A 22,968-nucleotide genomic window follows, 5' to 3' on the forward strand; every position below is an offset into this window, starting at 1 on the left:
AATTTTTTATTTTCACAAGTGTCTATTTTCTCCCTTACTGTCATCTTAAAACATCTAAAAGAAACTAATTTCAACTAACATTTAGACTTCTTTTATATTTTTTAAATGGGAAAAAATTCTGAAAGTGAACTGAATTCAGTGATTACTTTTACAATTTTTGTTTCCCTTTGAATCTAGGCTAGGAAAAGGTGGGCTGCATTTCACAGGCGTTTTAGAGGTCTGGATGGAAATTTTTTTGTGGGGTGTAACTTGCTTTTGTTTTAGGAATAAAGAGATAGAGTAGTGGGCATGTTCCCCAGGGAGAAACCCTGAGAGGTGCTTCTATTAATTCTTAAGAGATTTAAATTAAATGAAGGAAACAGCACAAAGTTTGTGGGAACTGCAGTACCCTGCCTAGGACCCTCTCCCTTGTTCCCCAATAAAACAGAAGATTTCAGGAGATTGGGGCTCCTTTTTAGGAAGAGGCCAAGGAATACAACAGCCTTTCTGAGACCATCTTTTAGCCCTTTCAAAAGTCCACACACATCACCAAGAAAAGTCCCCGGGCAACAGACACACATTCTGGCAAGATTTTTTTTTTTTTTTTTTTCTCCTGGACTCTGAATTTTCCTCTGAATTCTCTTTGCTCTGCAGTTTGTATTAGCTGTTTTTTTTTTTTCATTTAAAAAAATGTTTACTGAATGCCTACTATGTGGCAGACACCGTTTCCAGCTCGTTGGTTTGTGTGAAAATTATGGTCTAAGAGCTGACTAAATATTGAGAGTCAGAAACGGTGGGGAGGGGGTCGCAGGAGGTGTGGGGGGTGGGATCCAGATGTCGCCCACCTTCTTGCAGAGAAAACATTCTTTTTCTACTCAGCAACTAACAGCTCATAGTATTTTCTGTTGCCCCATGCAAAGAAAAAAAAAAAAAATCACAAGCCCCCAAATCCAACAAACACGTGGCTGGCTAGAACAAAACGCGGATTTGGAGAGTGGGTTTTGAAGGTGGTGGAGATGGAGAAACCGAGTTGGAAGCCCTCCCCCCACGCCCAAGCCCCGTTTCTTTGCAGCGCGCGGGGAAAACCGGGAGGGGGACAAAGGTGCGGCGTGTGGTCTTTTAACTCCCGACTTTTTGAACGGTATAAAAATCGTCTGGCAGAGGAGCGGTGCGCCCAAGTCGGGAGTCAGCTCCCTGACTCTGCAAACAAAAAAATAATAACAAGGAAAAAAAATCCAAGGCATTCATATCAGTGCAGCCAACACGTGTTGCGGAGTCGGCCCGGGCCGCAGGCGACTGAGACAATGGGGTCGGGGACGGGGAAAGGGAGAGTGACCCCCTTCCTCACCTGCCCTCGCAGCACGCGTGCCCCCGACAGAATTGTTTCTCCCACCCGCACAAGCCAGAGCAAAACCCGAGCTTCCGCCCAGTCCAGGGAGAGTCTGGCATTACTGGGGGTCCACCCCCTCCGCCCCCCGCCCCCGGGCAGGGGAGCTCCGGGGTCCCCGGGCCGCGCTCCCCGCCACCCCCCGCCCCCCGGCGCCGGCCCAGCCCCCTCCACTGGAAACTCGTTGCCCTCGCCCGCCACTCGGCCCGGGATCCTGGTTGCGCGTGGACCGCGCGTCCCGCTCTCCGCCGCCTCTCCCGGACTCCGAAACGCGCGGCGGACGGCCCCCTCCCCCACCGCCGAGACGGGGTGCGCCCGCCCACGTGTCGCCCCTTGCCCAGTCGGGTCCGTCCCTCGGGCTCCCGGGGCCGGAGGATCCGGAGCGAGTTGGTCAAAGGCGAGGAAAGGGACCAGGGCGGATCCGCTTCCCCCTCCCCGGGAACGGGCGGGGGAGGGGCCGCCGCCCCCTCCCCGAAGCTCCCGCCCCTCGCTTCCCCGAGCGCCGAGCGGAAATTACCCCCTCCCCCCGCGGGTCTGACCTGGGGACGTGGGCGGGGCCTCGGCGCTCGGCCCCCCGCCCCCGGCCCCTCTCCCGCCTTCCCGCCCGGATCCGAACGCTGCGCCCCAAACAAAGTTCCGAGCCCCGAACCCGGCGCCGCGAGAGCCGCGGTCGCCGGGCTGGGTGGGGCGGGCGGGAGGGGACTCCACCTGTCTGCCCCCGCGCCCGGGAGGGAGACGGGGAGCGTTCGGATCTCCGCCCGGTCACTCCCTCCCGGAGACGTCCCCTCTGCGGTCCGCTCGGGTCTGCTCCCGCTACCACTCCTCCTCCTCCCCTTCACCCCTCCCTCTCTCCTGGGGTCAGCTTGGGCCGGAGCCGCGCGTCCCCCCAGGACCCCGGGACGGTGTCGTTGGGCAGCCGAGCCCCGGGGGCGAGCCACCCTTCCTTCTCCCGTGGGAACCCCGAAACGCGGTTTCCTGCGGAGCCCTGCTTCCCGGCCGCGGTCCCCCGTGTTCCCAGCTTCCCGGTCCCGCGCTCGCAGGGTCCTTCGGTGCCGGATTCCCGGAGGCAGGGGAGTCTCCCGGGGCCGGGGCGGGCGAGGCCGAGACCCCTCACTAAAAAATCTAGGGGAAGAGCGCCTTTCTTTAAAAATCACCGGCTTGCGCGACCCCCGCCTGGAGACCCCAGAGTCCTCGGCTTCTCTTTGTCTATCTCGGCCGTTCCCCGCCTGTCAGTCGCTAGCAGTTAACCGGGGTAGGGTGGGGAAACTCTCGCCCCCCACCCCCGCCCCGACCCCCACACGAATAAAAAATAACCGCACATTTCACCCATAAAGAGGTGGGAGATTCTGGGCCCGACCGCCCTCCCCCAGCCGGGCCCGGGGTAGGGGGATGGGTGGGGGCGGGGCGCCTCCCTAGGGGCCAGATTCTTGCCAAGGGGGAGGGGGCAATTAGAGCTTCGGGAACGCAGCCCCCACCGCCCAGTTCCCCGCCCGGGGTGGGGGGGGGTTGAGTGCCCCCTCCCTTCCCACCCGGGGCTGGAGATCGGTGGGCTGGGCCCGGCCGGAGGGCCGGTGGGCCCAGAGGCGTCGGGGGTCTTCCCGAGCCGGGTGGGTGGGGGCTTTCACCACGTGGCTTCGCCCTTTTTTTTTTTTTTTTTTCCGCTCCATTTTTTTTCAAGTCGATTTTATTTAGAGGCGGCGCCAGGGCGGCCGCGGAGAAACGTGACACACCAGCCCGCTCGGAGGGGTTTCGGACAGAAGGGAAGGAGCAGCGCCGCGTCGTCCGCCTCCCAGCGCGCCGCGGGCACTTCTCCCGGGCCTCCCCGAACTCTCCCGCGACCTCTGCGCGCCCTCAGGCCGCCCTCCGCGCCGCGGGCTCCGGACAACTTCAGGGGTGGGGTGCAAAGAAAGTTTGCGGCTGCCGCCGCCGGCCTCCCGCCTCTCGGCCTAGGAGGCTCGCCGCCCGCGCCCGCGCCCGCCCGCTCGGCCTTGCCAAGGGACCGCGTCCCGCCCCGACACCGCCACCATGAACAAGCTGTACATCGGCAACCTCAACGAGAGCGTGACCCCCGCGGACTTGGAGAAAGTGTTTGCGGAGCACAAGATCTCCTACAGCGGCCAGTTCTTGGTCAAATCGGGCTATGCCTTCGTGGACTGCCCCGACGAGCACTGGGCAATGAAGGCCATCGAAACTTTCTCCGGTAAGAGCGCGCCCACCTCCCCGCAGAAGCCAGCACGACGCCCCCGGCCCTCCCCGGCTCCCTGCCCGCCAACTCCTCTCTGTCCCCGGCCTGCGCCGCTTGGCCTCGCCATCGACCCTCCGCCCGCCTCTTTCGACGCCCCCTGCGTCCCCCCGCGCCCCCCGCGCGGAAATAGCCCGGACCCCCTCACCCTTTCCTCCCAGCCCGAGCGGAGGCCGGAGGCTTTCGGAAGGCCGCCCCTGCCCCCCACCGACGGGGCGGGGGCCCCACTGGCGGTGTGTCTGTGGGGGTTCCCACTCGGGCGGCCCCCGTCTGGGGCGTTATTCCCCTGCACCCCCGTGTACCCGAGGCCGGACCCCCGCCCCCGCCCCCCACGCGAACACCACCCCCCACCCACCCCCACCCACCCCCAGCTCCCTCTCCTCGGCCCTAGGCCTTTCCGGGCGGGGAAGAGGTCCCCGCGCCGTCCCCGAGCTCCCCGGTTCCCAGTGGGACGGCAGCCTTCGGGCGGGACCGGAGAGGAAGGGGGGTCCCGCCTCCCGCCCTGGGCCTGGGCTTGAGCCATTTTGATTTGAAAGTGGGGCGTGAGCGGGGTGGCGCGGCGGCGGCGGCGGCGGGTCGCCATGCTGCTTCCCGAGACGCCCAGGCTGGGCCGAGAGGCGCGCGCCGCGGCCGCCGGGGACCCTCCCCGCGGGGCCCCGCTCCGCTCCCCCAGGGCCTCGGCCCGCCACCGGCCCCGACAGGTGAGCGCCTCGCCGCCCGGAGCCCTTCTCTGCGGCCGCACGGGGAACTAAAGTTTCGTGCTGCACCCCTCCCCCGCAACGCACTTTGGGAGCACCGAGGAGCCCTTTCTCTCCCCGGCCCCTGCTCCCCACCTCCGGGGGCCGAGAGGCAGCCCGCCCCCACCCACGCCCCGGCCGCCCCCCGCCTCCCAGATCGGGCGCCCGCAGCCATCCACGACCCAAGTGACCTCGGCGAGAGAACAGAACAAAACGAAAATTAACAAAACACAATAACGAATTTATAGATTTCCACCATTCCCAGCGCGACCGTTTCGCGTCCGGCCACGGAACCCACTGCCTGGATTCCTAGGCAGATCTCTGATCACAGTAACTCCTGAATTACCCTCTTTATCCTTTTCCCACCCCACACCCCTGTTCAAGATCTTATATTGTCTTTTTTTTTTTTTTTTTAATCTTTAGGGAAAGTCGAATTGCAAGGGAAACGCCTAGAGATTGAACACTCGGTCCCCAAAAAACAAAGGTAGGAAAGGGCTCTTCGACGAAGAAGGGAGGCAACCTGGGGGCGCTTAGAGGTTGTGTTAAGGGGTCCATAGTGTCTCCAGTGGAAGAAACCCATTACTGGCCTTCCCACCCCCAACTCCGGATGTTGGGGGCAGGGAGGGAAGATTGGCTAAGATCTTGTAATGGGTGGTTTACAGCTTGTAAAAAATAAGCTGGGGTTGGGGTGGGCTGAGAGATGGTATTTGGAGAAGTAAAAGGCAAAAAAAATCAATAGAAAAACCTTGTGGAGTTTGTTCAAGGTGTGTGGGGCCATTTTTGTGGGAAGCTAAAAATCTTTGAAGAGTTGCAACTCGACATTTCTGCAACTTCTAGCAGGCCTCCTTTTTTTTTTCCCCAACCCGTCCTTTAGCATAATTCTTAAGTGGATGGGGGTGGGGGGATCCCTTTGACTTCCTAGGAGAAGTAAAATGAATTCCTGCCCCCAAAAGAATTCCCTTATGCTTGTGTTATATGTGTATTTCTGCAACAGGCAAGGGCATTTTTTTTTCCAGACCCCTAGCCCTAGCCCTTCACATCACACGCCCTCCCCTCCCAACTGGATTTTGCAAAGAATATGCTTTGGCTGTGCGATCCTTTCCGAGCCCCCCTACCCCCACTCCTTCAGTCCATTGTTATAAGGGGACCATCTGGGGTGAGAGCTTTGTGTTCAGGCTGTGAGCTGGGGCTCTTTGGAGGGTCTAGAACTCCCTGGATGAATTGTGAGAGAGGGAGATTGAGTGAGACAGAGTGAGTGTGTGTATGTGTGTCCCAATACCTTCCTACTCATTTAAGCAAAGTGGGGTATCTCTATCATGGTATCCCTAAATCTGGTTCATGGTGGCTTTCAGATCTTTCATTGAACTCTGGCTGGGAAGTATAGGGGCAGAGTTTCTGCTTTCTCAAATCTGACTTTAAACATGTTGACAGTGAAGAGTTTTCCCTCCTGTTGCTGCTCCCAGGAAATCTTTGATCCTCCGGTTCTCTCCCCCATCCCCTCCCTAGGTGTGTTCTCCCTCTCATTTCAACTAGAAACTTGCTGCATTTAGAATAATCCTGGCTTTTTCTGGGTGGGAAAGTGGAGGTGGGTGGCAGTTTTTTGGGTTTTGTTTGGTTTTTTTTTGAGCCTGTGAAGTTTTAACTGTAAAGTATAAGTGAGATAAAAATCGGTCCAGTAGGTTTAGCTTGAGATATTTTAAGTAACTTGGAACTATTGTATCTATAGATGATCAATATGGCTTGTAACTATGTTTATAGAGCCTGTGATTTAACCTCAAATGCTTCAAATACTCTTATTGGAAAGGCAATTAGAGTTAGTAGTAAAGAGGCAATAAAATCGGAAGGAAGAGAAAAAGTCTTATTTATTATTTTGAAACATTTCCTGGAGATGGGAATGAGAGAAACATACTGACACCAGTGGATTTATTGAGAAAACTGGATATTTGAGCTAAAAGCTCAGCGTTTGAAATATGTTGATGAGAAATGTCCAGAATAACTGGAATTCTGACGTGGGATTTTTTTTTTCCCTTTTGCTCTTCTGGATGGTTTAAATTTTAAAGGGAATGAAGTGAAAGCAAGAGAAATTGCAAAATGTGATGAAATGGGACCCCAAACATTTATATTTTAATTTCCATGGTGCTCTGTATTTATGGATCTTTTCCCCCTAAGCCATCTGCTTGCTTTCAAGCCATTTTTAGGCTCCTTCTTGTTCCCTCCAAAATGCATGACTTAGGGCGCTTTTGAGTTAGGAAGGGGTGGGATTTGTAAGAGTGGGAACAAAATCTTCCTTTCCACATCCATATTAAATTCCATCTTTTGTGTGTTCTCTCTCCTGCCCTGAAATAATTTTTTGAGCACACTGAGTTAGTTGTGTGTGTGTGTGTGTGTGTGTGTTTGTGGGGTGGTTGAGAAGGCACTTCATTTTTCTAGAATGAATCAATTTTTGAAGTTTGAGGATTTTAAAAAAAGTTTGTTTTCATGAAGTCAGTTTGCTCTATCATTTTGTGTTCTTTGAAGGAAGCATTTTGTGGTATGTGTTCTCAGTCTGTCTGAAAACTTTCTTTAGTTGGTCTGTTCCTGGCTTTTTCAATCTCATGGATATATAGACCAGGAACTAGTTAATTAACTATGACTAATATTTTAAGGAACATGAACAACTGTGTATTTTATATATGTGTGTGTGTGTATATATTTATATACACTCTTGTTTTCACTGTTTGAAAAAATAGAAGCAACTTTTGGATACACTCAGTTTCAAATAAGTTAATGACTTTAAACATTTCTAAGAGATTCATAAAAATCTAATAACCTAAGTGTTCCTGTTTTTTGTTTGTTTTTGAGAGGGGAATTAAACAAAAGGTAATAGGCAGTTACCTTAGCATCCTCTGATTTTGAACTATTAATTCATTTTGTTCTAACTTTGTATCTGTTTGATATAGTTTGTACTTTTTAAAGAACCCAAAAGACTGAGCACATGCCTTGAAACTGAGAACATTAATTTGATATTTTAAATGGATGATATAAAATTTCTCCCACCTTCCCAAACTCTCTGAGACAGTGTTGGAATTTTGGCAAACAGTTTTGTCTTTTGGTTGAGAATTTGTATATATTTACTGTCAAATATTAGGACACTGGGAAAAGCCAAAAGCAGTTTGAAAACAATTGTGGAAAGGATTTGTATGTGTTTTATTTTGAGAGATGGAAGAGTAGTTAAGGTGGGGGGGGGGGTCCCATTTTAGACTTGTTTATTTTGGGAAATGACTTGCTTTTTAAAGGAATTGAACTTTTGTTTCATTTGCCACTGTGCATGCCTTTTTCTAGAGGAATGTGACCTAAAGATAGCATACATACTGTCAAGTGTCACAAAATAAAAGGTGTTAAGAAAAAAATGCAAGAGATGTACTGCATTTCTCTGCATGAAATGTGTTCGACTTAAATGACTGAATTTCTTAGGCAGGTTAATGGTGGTTCTTTCTCTAAGCTGACTTAAAATGAGGTGGGCTGAACACTTTCCCTTAATTTTCCAAGTATTTAAAAACAAAAACCAAAACCAGAAATTGGTGTCAGAACCATAGAAGTGTAAGAACTCTCAGAAAATACTTAAACTTTATTCTGATTTTACAGTTTAATTTCCTGAAGTTAGCAGCTTTGAAAATCTGTGTGATGGGATGTCTTGTATGAGGCAAAAATATTTTTAATTTTAAATGATTTGCTCTGAAGCAATTGGATCACTAAATGTTTTTAAAACAAGCAAAAAGATGTTGCTTTCAGAAATGGATTTGTCTTTAATGAAATTTGTTCTTAGGGGCTGAAAATGAACTATAAGGAGGGGGTTAAGAAGCAAGGGAATGTCTAAAAAAAAACAAAGAAGTAAAAAAGTGGAGTGGGAGGATTTTCAGGCACTTCACTGGTTGTAGTTGATAGATCTGACCTGTATTTAACTAGTAAGCTTAAAGTAGAAACAGTTTATGACATTTTTAGTAAAAGTTTTTCTATTAGGTTTTTTTTTTTTTGCTTTTAAATAAACTTAACAATGGTTGTTTCTTAAATTTTTCAGCTCTGTTTGGAGGGAAGGTGGAAATTCTCTCACATTTTAATTCCTACCTAGAAAGTAAACCTTACAAATTCATAAATTACGTTTTCTTCACTGGTAGGGAATCCCTTAACTTGTTATCATTTAGTGCACAGTATTTCAAGGTATTTTCCTAAAGGCAGTGTATTTGTCCACTGGGAGAGTGGTAGGTTTCTAGAACGCTTTATTTTCTGACCCAAAGTAGAAAGATGAAATTTTATTCTAATGCTTTCTCAGATGGAGAACTTTGGAGGAAAGGCTGGGAAGAATTGTAATTCCCATCACTAATTTATTCAAAGTATAGTTAACTGTTCCAAATGTAAAGTTTTAATGGCACAGCTTTTGGTGGAAGAAGAGGAAAACATTCTTATAATTATGTTTCAGAGATGAAATACATGACATTAGCAATTGGAAGAATCTTGATTCAAGGGTTCTGAGCTTCTAATCTTTTTAAATTACCTTAATATATGTCATTTGAATCTATTTTATGTGTTTGGGTACTTTTGAGGCTTATTTTTTAGCGTTTATTCTGAACTTCAGTGTGTAACAGTTGACAAAGATACCATTGAGATAGGCTAGTGAGTATAGAATTTTAAAAAATCAGAAAAAAAATTTCAGATTTGGTTTAGTTGAATGAAAAGGGGGGAAGGAAGCCCAGCAAGTGCTGTGTGAAATTTGGAGTTTTTTAATTTTTTAATTTTTTTTGTTTTTTTCTGAAGGTGGACATTGGTTATATCTCTGGTTTTTGTATGGGGGATGGTGGTAGTGGTATCATTAGAATGAATGTATGAACCAAAGGCGTTTGAAGAACATTTTGCCAGCTGTTAGGATTTGAATTCCGTCTTGTTCGCTCCCCATCCTCTTAAAAGATTCTTAAAATGTGGCTAATGTCTTCCAGAAAGTGCAGCTTAGAATTTGCGATGGGAGTGTTAGGGAGGAAAAAAGAGGAGGAAAAAAAGTAGCAGGGGAGACTGGAGAAATCAGACGAGTTAGTCCGGGGTTGGAAATTCCAGACGGGGGAAAAAAAGAGAGAGAGAGAGATGGGGGTTGGGGTGGAGTTCCCGCTTCCCTTTAAAAGAGAAGCGGCTGGAGGCGCCCAGCGACCCACGGGAGAAGGGGTCGCACACGGCAGCTTTAAAAGGCGGGTGGGGGACTGGGCGCAGGGCAAGGCTCCTGCTGCTGTCGGAGTTGCCTGCCTTCCCTTCCCCTTTTCAAAAGGCAGAGAAAGTCGCGGAGGCGCTGTAGGCGCTTCCTGGAGAGCCCGCGGCGGCCCCGCTGCCCTGACCTTTCCCGGGCCCGCAGCTGCTCCGGGCGGCCCCCCAGTCTCTGCCCGCTCCACGCCCCCGCGCCCCCCGCAGCCGGGGGGTTCCCGGCGGGGCTGCCTTCCCCCGGGGTCCCCGAGAACCCCCGGCCGCGGCGCGCCCGCAGCTTCGCCCCGGTCCGGTCGCCCCAGATCCCCAACCTCGCCCACGTGGAGCGCTCCCCGGTTGCTGGCGCAGCCCTTCCGAGCACCCTGCCTGTCTGCAGACCTTTCCATTCAAAGGCCAAGGCGAGTGGAGAGGGTGGGAGAGAGAGGGGTAAGGAAAAAAGAGGATGGGAGGTGGAGAGAAAATGGAGGTGCATGTAGTGGTTGCCCTCTCCCAGGAGCTGAGGCCCCTCCCTTGGCAACAGGGCACAGAGCTGGAAGAGTTAACAGGGTCCAGTAATCTTTAGAAAATTGCCTGCCTCCATGTCCCAAAGGCTGATTGGAATAATAACAAAGGGACAGTTACCAGAGGTTCTAGGGTGGGTTTTTTATTCGTGTTGTAAAAGAGAGACAACAGGTCCTCCAGGGGGGCCACTGACTGGGCTTGCAAGAGTTTTCTGGGGTCCCAGCCAGTGTCTGACTCCATGTTAATGTCAGGTTTGCACACCATTTCCACCTGTGCTGAGCACATTTCCTCTCCTCCCCCACACCTTTTAAAATGCCTGTCAAAACAAAAGCAAGAAAAGGTCTCAAAAAACAGGCACTCAAGAGAGCGCATGCCCCTTTGGTTACTGATAAAAAGTTCGATTTGGCTAGAAAAAGATCATACTGGGGGAGCGTCTGTGATAACATACCACTGCAAGGAAGACAGTGCCAGCAGAAGATGTTCAGTCCCAAGTTTGCTAACTCCATTCCAATAGAAGAGCTTGAATGTTCCCTCAGATTTTGTTCAGAGTGGGGGCTCTGCTTTTCTAGTGAGTAGGAGGGGTCATCCTAGTATGGAACAAGCAGAGCCAGCTTCGTAAGACCTCCTGTTTGCAGCTAGTAGGTTTGCAATAAATAGTTGATGAATGAAGGCACAACAGGCTTTTTTTTTTAAGATTTTATTTATTTATGAGAGACAGAGAGAGGCAGAGCAAGAAGCAGGCTCCATGCAGGGAGCCTGACCTGGGACTCGATCCCTGGTCTCCTGGATCACACCCTGGGCTGAAGGCGGTGCTAAACCGCTGAGCCACCTGGGCTGCCCAGGCTTTTTCTTTTTTTAAGATTTTTATTTATTCATGAGAGACACAGAGGCAGAGACACAGGCAGAGGGAGAAGCAGGCTCCATGCAGGGAGCCGGATGTGGGATTCAATCCTGGGTCTCCAGGATCATGCCCTGGGCTGAAGGCAGCGCTAAACCGTTGAGCCATCTGGTCAGCCCCGGCATAACAGGCTTTAACCCTAAACACAGACCACTGAAATAGTGTGTGTTGATTGTGGGCAATCACAGGAGAAACGTAGGTCTGGCTCTCATCATTTTAATACAGTTGGAGAACACCTGATTGCAAAACACGGAAATATAACTTCACAGAACACATTCCACCAGCCACCAGAAATGTAGTCCTATCACAGAAGTCCAGTCTTCCAGGATTTGATGTTCTGGTTGTAGGGCAGAGAGCAGAGAGTATGGCAAACCATTAGTGGTAACCTGGTTTTGAATTAAATACAGAGCAAACAGCTGGATAATAAGAAATTTGGCTGGTATGTCAAGGTGTTTGCAAGATGCCTAAGGACAAGTTTGATTATTAGACAAGTGGCATTTTGGTGGCCAAAGGCATATAAGGGACCTGTCAGAATGGGTGGATGTGAATTTTGCTCATATTTGGGAGAAGGGTGTGGAGATCTCTCTGAGTGGAGACAGAAGTGGAGGATCTCTTTCCTATACCAGGTCTGTCTGGTGGGATTCTAGTCAGCCCTCTCAATATTTCGGTAGGAAAAGAGGGTGAAGGAAAACTTCAGTTTTTATTCATTTTGAGTAAGTTCCAGTTGAAAAATTGGTTCTTCATCCAGATGTTTTGACCACTTGAAATGGAAAATGTTAAGTGTGAGTGAAATTTGATTGGATAGTCAGTTGATTGGATGTAGTTAGAAATGGATGCAGAGGAGAAATCGGGATTCAGGAAAAAATGGTGTAAAGGTTGTTTGTGGGGTCTGAGCACTTTGGCAGCAGGAGCTGGTGGACAGGAATCATTCTGACCTTTTGAGGCTAAAGGAGGGAGGAAGCTCTATTAGGTCAGGGTCTCCCGACCTACCCTAGGTGCCTCCTTCCACCCTCTTAGAGGACTGGAGGAAAGGTCTCTCAGGAGAGAGAGCTCAGGGTTTAAAAAGCAAGAGCTTTGGAGTCAGGCAATGACCGAAACTGCAGAAGTTAATCTTCTTAAGCCTTAATTTCTGTAACTGTGAACCCATGTTATTACACATTAACTATTATTATTGCTATTATTTGTTTTAGATACGACCTCTCTGCCTCCTGTCTTTGTACTGGGGCAGCTTGGGGCATAATCTAAGGCCATGAGTGCGGTGTTTTAAGGATTCTTCTGTGACTATGACATGTATTTTTTGTGGAACAATGATGGATAGGCATACTGAAGGGGATTTATATGTAGGATGCTTTAATGACCTGTATGCTGAAAGGAAAAGCCACTTTTTGGGAGAGGGAGATGAAGCTCACCAGGGCAATCTCCCCAGAGCCCTTGGGTTATGGACTCCATCATGTCAGACAAAAGACTTGAAGAAAATGCATAAGCGTGGTGGAGAATGTTCCTCAAGGGAGTGGGCCATATATTCTGTTGCTTATGCCCTGAACCCAGGCCAGATGAAACTTCACACTTAGGGGCTACTGTAAAAGGTAGGGTAGGGACACTGGGGAAAGAGGAACCACCTTAATTCTGCAGATGAGGTAAGTGTTATAAGAATTCAGAATGAGGGATGCCTGGGTGGTTTAGTGGTTGAGCATCTGCCTTCTGCTCACATCGTGATCCCAGCGTCCTGAGATCGAGTCCTGCATTAGGCTCCCTGCGGGGAGTCTGCTTCTCCTTCTGCCTGTGTCTCTGCCTCTTTCTCTGTGTCTCTCATGAATAAATAAAATCTTTTAAAAAATAAAAAAATAAAAAATAAGTTCAGAATGAAGGGGACTCTTGAGTCCTTGGGGGTCTGAGGAAGGAAGAAATGAGAGCAGCTTCCCCCACCTGGTGGGAGATGGGATGTTTGCCTTGACGTTCAGCTCTTGGTAAGCTAACAAAGTAGCCTTTCAGAAGTTGGGGATCCCTGGATGCCCAGGAAGTGCCTACACAAATTGTTTCCCTTCCTATGCCCTTGTAGAGGGCAAAGCCTCAGTGGCCTCCCTTTCCCTTGTCCCCCAGACTAGAGAGAGAACCCACCTTGATGTCCGCTTCCTCTTGGGCCCTCCCGGCTCAAAGGGTGCACACACACCCACTCAAACAGACCTCTTGCCCCTTTCGAAATTTCAGTCTAGGGACTAAGGATTGAATCTCCTCTTAGTGGGGTGGGAAGAGGAAGGGCTTCCAATCCGGATGTGGCTTTTGGCCATTTAACAGGCTTGTGACTTTAATCAGTTACTATAAAGGGTTTTACAATTAGTTTATGTGGAATGATGTGTGTTGCCTCTTTTCTGGAGTGGTGTCTGGGATTGCTAGGGGCTCCTTAACTTCCCATGAGGTACTCTGAAGATGAAGAGGACAAAATGAGGGGAGACAAGAACTCAAGTGGGGGCTGGCGGGGTGGAGTAAACTTGGTGAGGATGTCTGTTCGGAGCTAGAAATATTTATTCTGCTTCCTCCTCCAGGTCTCTAAGTTGTTTGGGAGGAGAAGTCCAACTATAATAGAGCAGTTGCTTTGGCAGGATTTGGAGACAGAACCCGAAATTAAAGAGTAGAGATGATCCTTCGCAGACCAGACTGTTGGTGGCTACAGCCAGTGTGTTCTGAGCAGAGACTAGACTAGGAATGTGGGCTTGGGGAGGCAGCAGCATTCGGAAGAATATTCTCTTGACTCCTTATGCCGAGTGTCCATACCAGCAACTTCTTTATTGAATGTTAAAAGAAGGGAAAATCTAGCTGACTATAGTCATTTTATTTAGAGGGTTTTCCTGCTTGTGGTTATTACCATTTGATTCAAAGCTGCTGCTCCTGGCTTTTTAGATTGAATAGGGTAGAGTGATAACCTGTCCAGAATCAGCTGGGGCAGACAGGTGGAATATGATGATCTTCATAAACATACTATGTCTCTATGAGATATATTTTTTTCACTTTCCTACTCTTGCCCCTCACTATCTTGAATGAGTAGTTTGCTAAATTTAAACTTCTAACTAGAGGAAGAATGGAGCCTGTCTAGGCCCAGGCTCATTTGCTCTTTTTAAAACATCCCATGGTCAGCAACTGTAGCCTGGGTATGGGGGGGGGGGGCGTGGGGGGCACTTTGCCACTCAATCATTAGCAAATTTTGCAGGGGGGGGAGGAGAGATGTTAAAGATACATATTTACAGCCAAATTCCACATAAGGAAATAGTTAACAAGATGTACAGACTGGTGAGATAGCTAGCATTTTGCTGTGAAGTTTGGTACCTCTCATGGTGTATTCGTTCATTCATGCACCCGTATGTTCACTCATTTTATTTTATTTTATTTATTTATTTTTTTTTCAATTTTTATTTATTTATGATAGTCACAGAGAGAGAGAGAGAGAGAGGCAGAGACACAGGCAGAGGGAGAAGCAGGCTCCATGCACCGGGAGCCCGACGTGGGACTCAACCCCGGGTCTCCAGGATCACGCCCCGGGCCAAAGGCAGGCGCCAAACCGCTGCGCCACCCAGGGATCCCATGTTCACTCATTTTATATATTCAGAGTCTACTATTGTGTGCCATGCCCTCTGCCAGGTTTTAGAAATACAATGTAGAACAAGTGAAAGACCAGTCTTAAGAGTGAAGATGGAAGGAAATACAACTTATCAGTTCATTTTTCTCCAGGAGCTTTTATTTTATTTTTTTAAAAGATTTTCTTATTCATGAGAGAGATACAGAGACATAGGCAGAGGGAGAAGCAGGCTCCATGCAGGGAGCCCGATGTGGGACTCGATCCTGGAACTCCAGGATCATGCCCTGAGCCGAAGGTAGGCGCTAAACCACTGAGCCACCTACGCATCCCTCTCCAGGAGCTTTTATATTTAAACTTTTTCCTTAGTATTTTAAGAGAATTTTAAACTAAAAAAATTTTGAAATTAAAAAAAGTTTATTTGAGAGAGCGAGTAAGCAAGACAGAGCATGAGCAGGGGGGAGGGGCAGAGAGAAGCAGACTTCCTGCTGAGTAGGGAGCCTGACTGTGGGGCTTGATCCGAGGACCCTAGGACCACGAATCTAGCCAAAGGCAGAAGCTTAACCAACTGATCCACCCAGGTGCCCCAATTTAAAAAAAAAAACAAACCTTTAAATTAAAAATAACTTATCTATTTATTTATACGATTTTATTTTTAAGTAATCTCTACACCCAACGGGGCCTCAAAATTACAACCCCCAAGGTTGTAATAATTGAGTGCTCTACAAACTGAGTCAGCCGGGCACCCCTAAATTAAAAATAATTTTAAGGGGCACCTGGGGATGCCTGGGTGGCTCAGCGGTTAAGCGTCTGCCTTAGGCTTGGGTCCTGGAATTCTGGGATCGAGTCCCACATCGGGCTCCTTGCGTGGAGCCTGCTTCTTCCTCTGCTTGTGTCTCTGCCTCTCTCTCTCTCTGTGTCTCTCATGAATAAATAAATAAAATCTTACATTTTTAAGGGGCACCTGAGTGGCTCAGTTGATTGAGCATCTGCCTTTGGCTTGGGTTATGGTCCCTGGGGTCCTAGGAACAAGCCCCTGGGTCCTCCCTGCTCAGTGGGGAGCCTGCTTCTCCCACTCTCTGCCCTTCCGTTTCGCCTGCTCTCCACGTGTGTGCAAGTACTCGCTTGCTCTCTCTATTGTGCTTTCTCTCTCTCAAATATTTTTTAAAAATATTTTACTTATTCATTCATGAGAAACAGCGAGAGAAGCAGAGACATAGGCAGAGGGAGAAGCAGGCTCCCCGCAAGGAGCCCAACGTGGAATTCGATTCCAGAATCCCGGGATCATGCCCCAAGCCTAAGGCAGACACTAAACTGTTGAGCCATGAGCCACCCAGGTGTTCCTCTCAAGTATTTTTAAAGATTTTAATTTATTTATGAAAGAGAGAGAGAGAGGGAGAGGGAGAAGCAGACCCCCACTGAGCATGGAGCCTGATGTGGGGGCTCTGTTCCAGGACCCCCGGGATCATGACCATAGCTGAACGCAGCTGCTCAAATGACAGAGCCACCCAGGCGCTGCTAAAATCTTAAAAAATATATTTTAAGTATTTTAAAATAATTGAATACCTTTTAAATAATTAAATCTTATGTGATGAAGCATATATAATATGACATTTACTATCTGACCATTTTTAATCGCACAGCTTAGTGGTATCAAGAACACACTGTTGGGCAACCATCGCCTGCATTCATCTCTAGAACTCTTTTTATCCTGCAGGACCAAAACCATACCCAGTAAACAGTAACTCTCCATTCCACCCTTCCTGTAGTGGTATTTAAACCATGGACAGTTTTGCTTTTTCCTACAGAGTGGTACTGTTTTGTCCTACATAAAACGGGTGTTTTTGCCTGACCCCTCTCTTGGCATTAATACTAATTATTGGGGTTTTTTTTTTTTTTTTTTTTTTTTAGCACCTTTGGGTCTTTTTCAGAGTGGGTAAGAGACAAGGATTGAGAGAGGGAGCTGCATAAGAGGTACAAGATAAAAATCTCTGGCCTCCAGCATTTTCACTTTAGATCCAGGAAAAGCTGTGGGACAGAAGAGGCCAAGAGACTATGTATTAAAATGGGAGGCACACATTCTCAGCGACTAAAATAGAGGAGGGAGGCTTTGAGTGAGCCAAGCTGTGTTTTGGAGGATAGGCAGACAAAATAGGGGTGGATTAAGGAGAGCATTATGGATTGACAGGGAGATGATGATGGGAGGACAATTGATCTAGAAGAAAGGGATAGCATTGTTGTACAGAGGCCCTCTGGCAGGTAGGGCATATGTCCTTGTTTAATTCCCTTATTGAGCATCTTTGCTCCAGAGCTCTGTTCAAGGTGATCCAGATCAAAAGATGAGCTCCTTCTACAATTAGAGGGAGTGTTTATGGACTATCTCGTCACATTTAAGCAGTGGGACTTTCACTGGATCCTCATAAAGACTCCTGCAGGTGTCTTCCCTTCTAAAGAAGAAGAGGCTGAAGCTCTTGAGTGGTTAAAGTAACTTAGCCAGGGTCTGTACTTTGAAACAGGTAGTAGTGCTGGGATTCAAACCCAAGTCTTTCTACCTCTAAAGCTGAGCTCTCTTAGAAGGGAGGGACAGGGATCCCTGGGTGGTGCAGCGGTTTAGCGCCTGCCTTTGGCCCAGGGCGCGATCCTGGAGACCCGGGATCGAATCCCACGTCAGGCTCCCGGTGCATGGGGCCTGCTTCTCCCTCTGCCTATGTCTCTGCCTCTCTCTCTCTCTCACTGTGTGCCTATCATAAAAAAAAAAAAAAGAAGGGAGGGACAGGTGATCCTCTACCATTCAAAGAAACTGAATCTTACCTTGAGCTTTTCTGGGGGGAGAGCATAAGGTTAGCAAATAAAAACACACCCAACATGGATTTCTCCCTGTTCTGAAACTCTTCTTCCCCAGGTGTTTTATTTTTATTTTTTATTTTTTTATTTTTTCCCCAGGTGTTTTATACCTGCATTGCATTTTATTTTCCTCTCACTGTTGGGATTTTCAGGCAATCTTAAAACAAAATGAAACAAATCAAACCTGAGAAAAGTCACCTCTTGTCTGGGCAGCTAAGATGGGAAATGGGGATTCTGCTTTTAGAATGAAAAAGACCCACAGAGAGCTGAGTGAAGTGGAGAAGGACTTCAGCGGGGTTAAACTTCAGGTATCCATCTCAGCCTGCCATTTCCCCAGATGTTGTGGGATCTGGGATCTCTTATCTTTTTTTTTTTTTTTTTTTTTTTTAAAGATCTTATTTGTTCATGCAGAGACACAGGCAGAGGGAGAAGCAGGCTCCATGCAGGAGCCAGAGGCCGACATGGGACTCGATCCTGGGGTTGCCAGGATCAGGCCCTGTGCCGAAGGTGGCGCTAAACCACTGAGCCACCCAGGCTTACCCTGGGGTCTCTATCCTTTCTGGTTTCTCATTTCCTCACCTGCAACTTCCCCATCTCCAGAAAACCCATGAAATAAGCTAGGAATTTTGAGTTAGAAGGGGCTTCATCCTCTGGCATTCTGGTAGGCATCAGGGCTGGAGCCTTTGGCTGGTTTTCCCCTCCTCACTACTCTTTGTTTGGGTTCAACCCCAGGGAAAATGGGAGGCTGGGGGGAAGGGCAGGGATTGAGATACTTCTCTTCCCCTCCCCCTCCTCCTAGCAGAAAGGGACAAAGAGTTCACCTTGGTTACAAGCCTACAGAATCATAATTCATAGCTTATGTAAGTTTTTGAGGAGCAAGAAGTCAGGTACCTTGTTTCTGCTGATGAGGAGGAGCAGGGATGCTTCCTGGCTAGTGTCATCTTGGGTTAGTCACTTAACCTCTCTGAGCCTGTTTTTTGGAACTGCAGAATGGAAATACTCTCGTCTGTGGGGGTTCAGAGGCTCAAATCAACCTCTAGTCACTGTTCTAGTTCATAGGAGGTGTGGTGCAAAGGAGGACCTGGTAAACTCTAAAGTACCATGCAAATGTGAGTTAATAAAATTATCATTAAATGATGACGCCCCAAGAGGGTAGACAAAGAAGGTCCTTCTCACCCCCAGACAAATGCCCTACTCCGTGTGGGAGGGGAGGACTCTGGGATTTTAACTTTTCTGACGGGGCTCCCAGGACTCCCCGGGTTAGAGGGTCTTTTTTCCTCCAGGCCGGGCCCCCTCGGTCGGTGCCTATGGCCCAGCCCAGCCCACTCCGGAGCCTCGGTTCCAGCCTTCTCAGTGGGAGGCCTCCCGCCCGGTGCTGCCTCCTCCTGCAGCCCGGCCGAGGTCTCTAAGGAATGCCGCCTCCCGGGCCATTCTGTCCCCTCCAGCTTTTGCGGCCTCACTTCCAGCCCTCTCCCGGCCCCCTACCCCCAACCGGTTCCCACTTAAATGCTTGCAGGCCCGTTTGCAGGCGGGAAGCCCCCTCCCCCACAGGACCACCTCAGTCACAGCCCTGACCACAGGGAGGTCGGGTCTGGATTTACTAAAGGACCCCGGAGGGGGAGCCTGCCCCTCGCTGGCTGCCTGGCTCGCTCATGGGGTCGGGTTTCGGCCGGTGGCTCTGGAGTGAGAGAGACAAAGGGCAAAGTCCTGTCCCCACCCCCACCCGGCAGCCCCGGGGGCGCTGGGCCCCTCCCCGCCCCCCCATCCCCCGGGCCCTGCTGGGGAGCCGAGGGCCCCCTGGGCCGCGCCGCGCGGGACCGGCTCCCGAGCCAGTCGGGGTACCGAGGGGGTTCTGGCCGCAGAATCTTCTAGACTGCCTAGCCTGCTGCCGTGGGGAGGGGGGCGGTGCCCGGGGGGCAGCGCCTGCCCCCTCCCTGAGCAGCCGACGCGGCCCACCCAGCGGCTGGGGTGGGAGGCCGCGTGCTCAGCTTTCCCTGGGCGAGGTGAGGGGCTGGGGGAAGGGGCCGCCCGCGTGGGGCGCAGGCCCGGCGACGCCAGCGCGGCCGCTCAGCTGCTCGGGCCTTCTCAATTGCCCGTTCATGAGGGCTCCCCTCCTCCCCCCAGCTGCTGCCAGCCCTCCCCCACCCTCAGCTGCTGCCGCCCTTCCCAGGCACCTCTTTCTCCTCCGTTGCCCTGTCTGCCCCCGCTTTCGGCGGCAGGAAGGCCCCGCTCGCCACCCGGGCTCTCCCGGCGAGTCTGAGACCCTCCCTGCTCGCTGCACCATCTTGGAAGGTGTTGGTGCAACTCCTGGGCGCGTCCCTGGGCCGGGGAGAAAGGCCTACCCAAAGGCCATCTACGCCTGCCTCGGGGACGGGTGTCCATGTCCGAGGGGACTTACCTGATAACTACCCCGCCCCACTGGGGAGAGACCAACACAAGCCCCTGAAGTTCCTGACTCCCAGTTGGTCTTTGCAGGGGGGTGATGGGGGCCTGTAGAGGAGACTTGCCTTGAGGTGGTTAACCTCCAGGAGGGACACAGTCGAGGCTCCTTTCCACTCATGGAATGGTCATTTATTATTATTTTTCAATATATACTGGGATACGTTCCTATCCTTTCACAGGCAGTGGTGATGATTCCAAGAACTGTGCTAAGTCTCACAGGGTCTTTCTCAGTGGGGAATTGAGGTGCTGAAGACTGATTTCTCTTGAGGCTGGTCTAGTTTCCTTATCTTTGCTTCTGAGAGCTCCCACCACAAAACCCTGTCATGAACTGGGCTCTCCAAGCTTGGGGTTGCCACCCCAGGACAGACTCAGCCTTTCTATTTCTGAGGCATGCCCCATGCTGCTTTCCGCTGAGTGCCAGCTCTGTCCTCAGCCAGGTCTCTGGGTCCCAGTGGGATAGACCATTTGGCTCTTAGGCTTTCTGGAGAGGTGCTGACATCTCCGCTGGGGGGTGAGGGTTCAGCCAACCTCTGAGGTTGGGGCAGGAATGGTCTTTCCAGCCCCAACCCCCTTCTGCCTTTTCCTCTCAGATTATATTAGCTTCCACCCCCCTCCCTCCAGTGAAGAGGCTGGAAACACTTCTCACTGCCAGCCTGAGAAGGTTGGTGAATAGTGTCCACAGCAGTTCATTTCTGATCCCCACACCATCGCTGCTTCCACCAGGGAAGGGTATGCTGTCCCGTTGAGTCACCTCTTTATCACTTGTCCCCACAAGTTAGGTTTATTCTGGAGGCTTCTCCAGATGTCTCCATAGCCTCCCACTTCACCTTGCAGCGCTCAAATGGCCAGCTCCGGCTCTAGGAATCACTCAGGTGAAAAGAGTGCAATTCTAGTCAGGGAGCAGGGTGGAAGGAGGGAGAGGCAGTTGGCCCGGGCCGACTTGAAATTTGTCTGGAAAGAGCTCCACTGTCTCAGAGCTTCTGTTTTGGCTTCTTATCTGGTGCTGCCCAGATGGGCAAGAAAAAAAATGTGGGCTGTCTTGTCAAACCATTTATTTCCAAAATGAGTGAACCGAGCGAAGTATTCCTGCTTTTGAGGTTTGCTTGCTAACACCGGTTAGCACCTTCCCCGCTTCATGTCTTACCTTTGCTTCCTTGCCTATCCCTAGACGTACACGAGATTTTGGAAGAATTTTTGGTTACTATCCTTCTACACTGCTAACATTTTTCTGACAGTCATCCAGCCGTATTATAGTATAGTTAGCTCTTTTGTGAGTTAAACCCTATGCCCAAATTAGAGCCGCATGCAGTAAAAGCCAGTTGGCATGCACTTAGCCATACAGAATATGGGCATTTTTCCTGCTACTGACATCGGGGCTATACAAGCTTCTGCTGTGTTAACACTTCTTGTCAGAGAGAAAGCAGTAAGGTTTGGTGAGATGAGCACAGACCAGCCTCAGAAGAGAGCTGAGTTCCAGTTCTACCTTAGCATTGCCAAGGCTCTTCTTGTTTTTCTGAGCCCTGGTTTCTCCAGCTGTCAAATAAAGGTGACTGGTGAAGAGCCTCTCAGGCTTGAGGGGCTTACTCCCTCTCGCTTCAGTGTATGAATCTGATTTCCTTGAGTTGGAACTTGATAGCACTGGGCTTCCATGTGCGCAGCCACGCACATCCTTAGTCATGTAAGCAGGCTAGCAACTCCTCCCTGCCCCCTACCTGCTTCCCTGCCTCCAGGTAGACTGGGAGCATATTTAACATGATATAGATCCTTCTGGAGGTTGAGGGGGGTGGTGCATGGCTCATCCCAGTCTCTCCTGGAGATTTGATTTTCCTTTCTGCTTATCCTCAGCGTTAGCACAGGAGTCCGAGCATATGTAAGACAGTGCATGTGCACTACGTACATTTAAAAGACTGTGTTCACGGGACCACAGATACATTGCACTGGTGTCCCTGCCTTCCAAGTCCCCTAACCCGTTCCCTACCACACACACACCTTGGCATTCACCTGGGTGGTGACATCCTCTGCCTAGTTCTGTACCGTTCAGTAGGTTAATTTCCTTTCCAGGCCCTACCCTGCCCATCAGCCCACCCGACAGCCCGCCTGTCTGGCTGCCCTGCCTCTGGATCAGCCTGGCACGGAGCCCTGGGCATTGGGCCAGCTCCTCCTCCCCTCTCCAGCCCCGCCCCCTTTCTCAGCTACTGCCATGCCTGGAGCGTGCCAGGTCCGCCCCCTTCAGAGGCTTTCCTGGACAATTATTTTCTTCACCTCTCCACCCTCTAGGGATAAGGAGGCAGGGTGGAGAAGGACTGGGTCAATGGTGGTCTTAGGGAAAAGGCAGGGATTGGCACTTTAGGACATTTTTTATGTGTGACTTCCAGCTGGAAAAAACTGGGAGGAGAGCCAGCTTCGGGAGGGTGCTTCTACTATAGCGTCAGCCACAGGGGAGTCTCTTGTTGAAGAGTCAGCAGGATCACCCACTTGTAAAGAGATCCTGTGGACAACCCCTCCACTCCTTATTTACCATTGTACACCCCTTCTCTCATCTTTAACCAATGGGATCCCCTACTTGACGGTCAACTCCTTGAGAGCATGAGGCTTACCTGTCTGCCATCACCTTATGCTCTGCTCTAGCACAGTGCCCAGGCCCATCCAACAGAAATGCAGTGACAGCCACATACGTAAATAAATTATCTTCATTTTTTTTGGCTTAGATTCTTTTTAAATTTTTGAAATTCCCTAATAGCTATGTCAGAAAAGAGTGAAAATAATGTGAAAGTTTTTTAAGATTTTATTTATTCATGAGAGACAGAGAGAGAGGCAGAGACATAGGCAGAGGGAGAAGCAGGCTCCATGCAGGAACCCGATGTGGGACTCAATCTCGGGACTTCCAGGATCATGTCCTGAGCCAAAGGCAGACGCTCAACCTCTGAGCCACCCAGGTGTCCCAGAAAGGTTAATTCTAAAATTATTTTAGAATTTGAAAATGGTATTAATTCAGCATGCAGTCAATGTAATAATGAGGTCTTATTTGGGGGGGCATGTACAAAGTTTTAAGGAATCTGAATGTGTGTTATTTTATATTTTGAGCCTATCTAATTCAAATGCTTAAGTTTTCATTAGAAATATTTGATCAGTATTTGAATTATTTAT

At 49.9% G+C, this 22,968-nt stretch overlaps 1 protein-coding gene across 5 annotated transcripts in view; it reads left to right on the top strand.

The window, feature by feature from the left end:
• Positions 1 to 3,365: 3,365 nt before the first annotated feature.
• IGF2BP1 (insulin like growth factor 2 mRNA binding protein 1) overlaps positions 3,366 to 22,968 on the top strand; it is a 43,171-nt gene continuing 23,568 nt past the window's right edge. For 3 of the 5 annotated variants that reach the window (XM_038547608.1, XM_038547606.1, XM_038547607.1), the window contains exons 1-2: positions 3,366 to 3,566; positions 4,769 to 4,829. In XM_038547608.1, the coding sequence (XP_038403536.1) occupies positions 3,392 to 3,566; positions 4,769 to 4,829 (236 nt within the window). In that variant the 5' untranslated portion in view covers positions 3,366 to 3,391. Of the gene's footprint in view, positions 3,567 to 4,768; positions 4,830 to 18,250; positions 18,489 to 22,968 lie in introns of those variants that run through there. The other 2 variants (XM_038547610.1, XM_038547609.1) reach the window with 2 other exon arrangements.

Source organism: Canis lupus, chromosome 9 (genome assembly GCF_011100685.1).
Source record: "Canis lupus familiaris isolate Mischka breed German Shepherd chromosome 9, alternate assembly UU_Cfam_GSD_1.0, whole genome shotgun sequence".
NCBI lineage: Eukaryota > Metazoa > Chordata > Mammalia > Carnivora > Canidae > Canis > Canis lupus.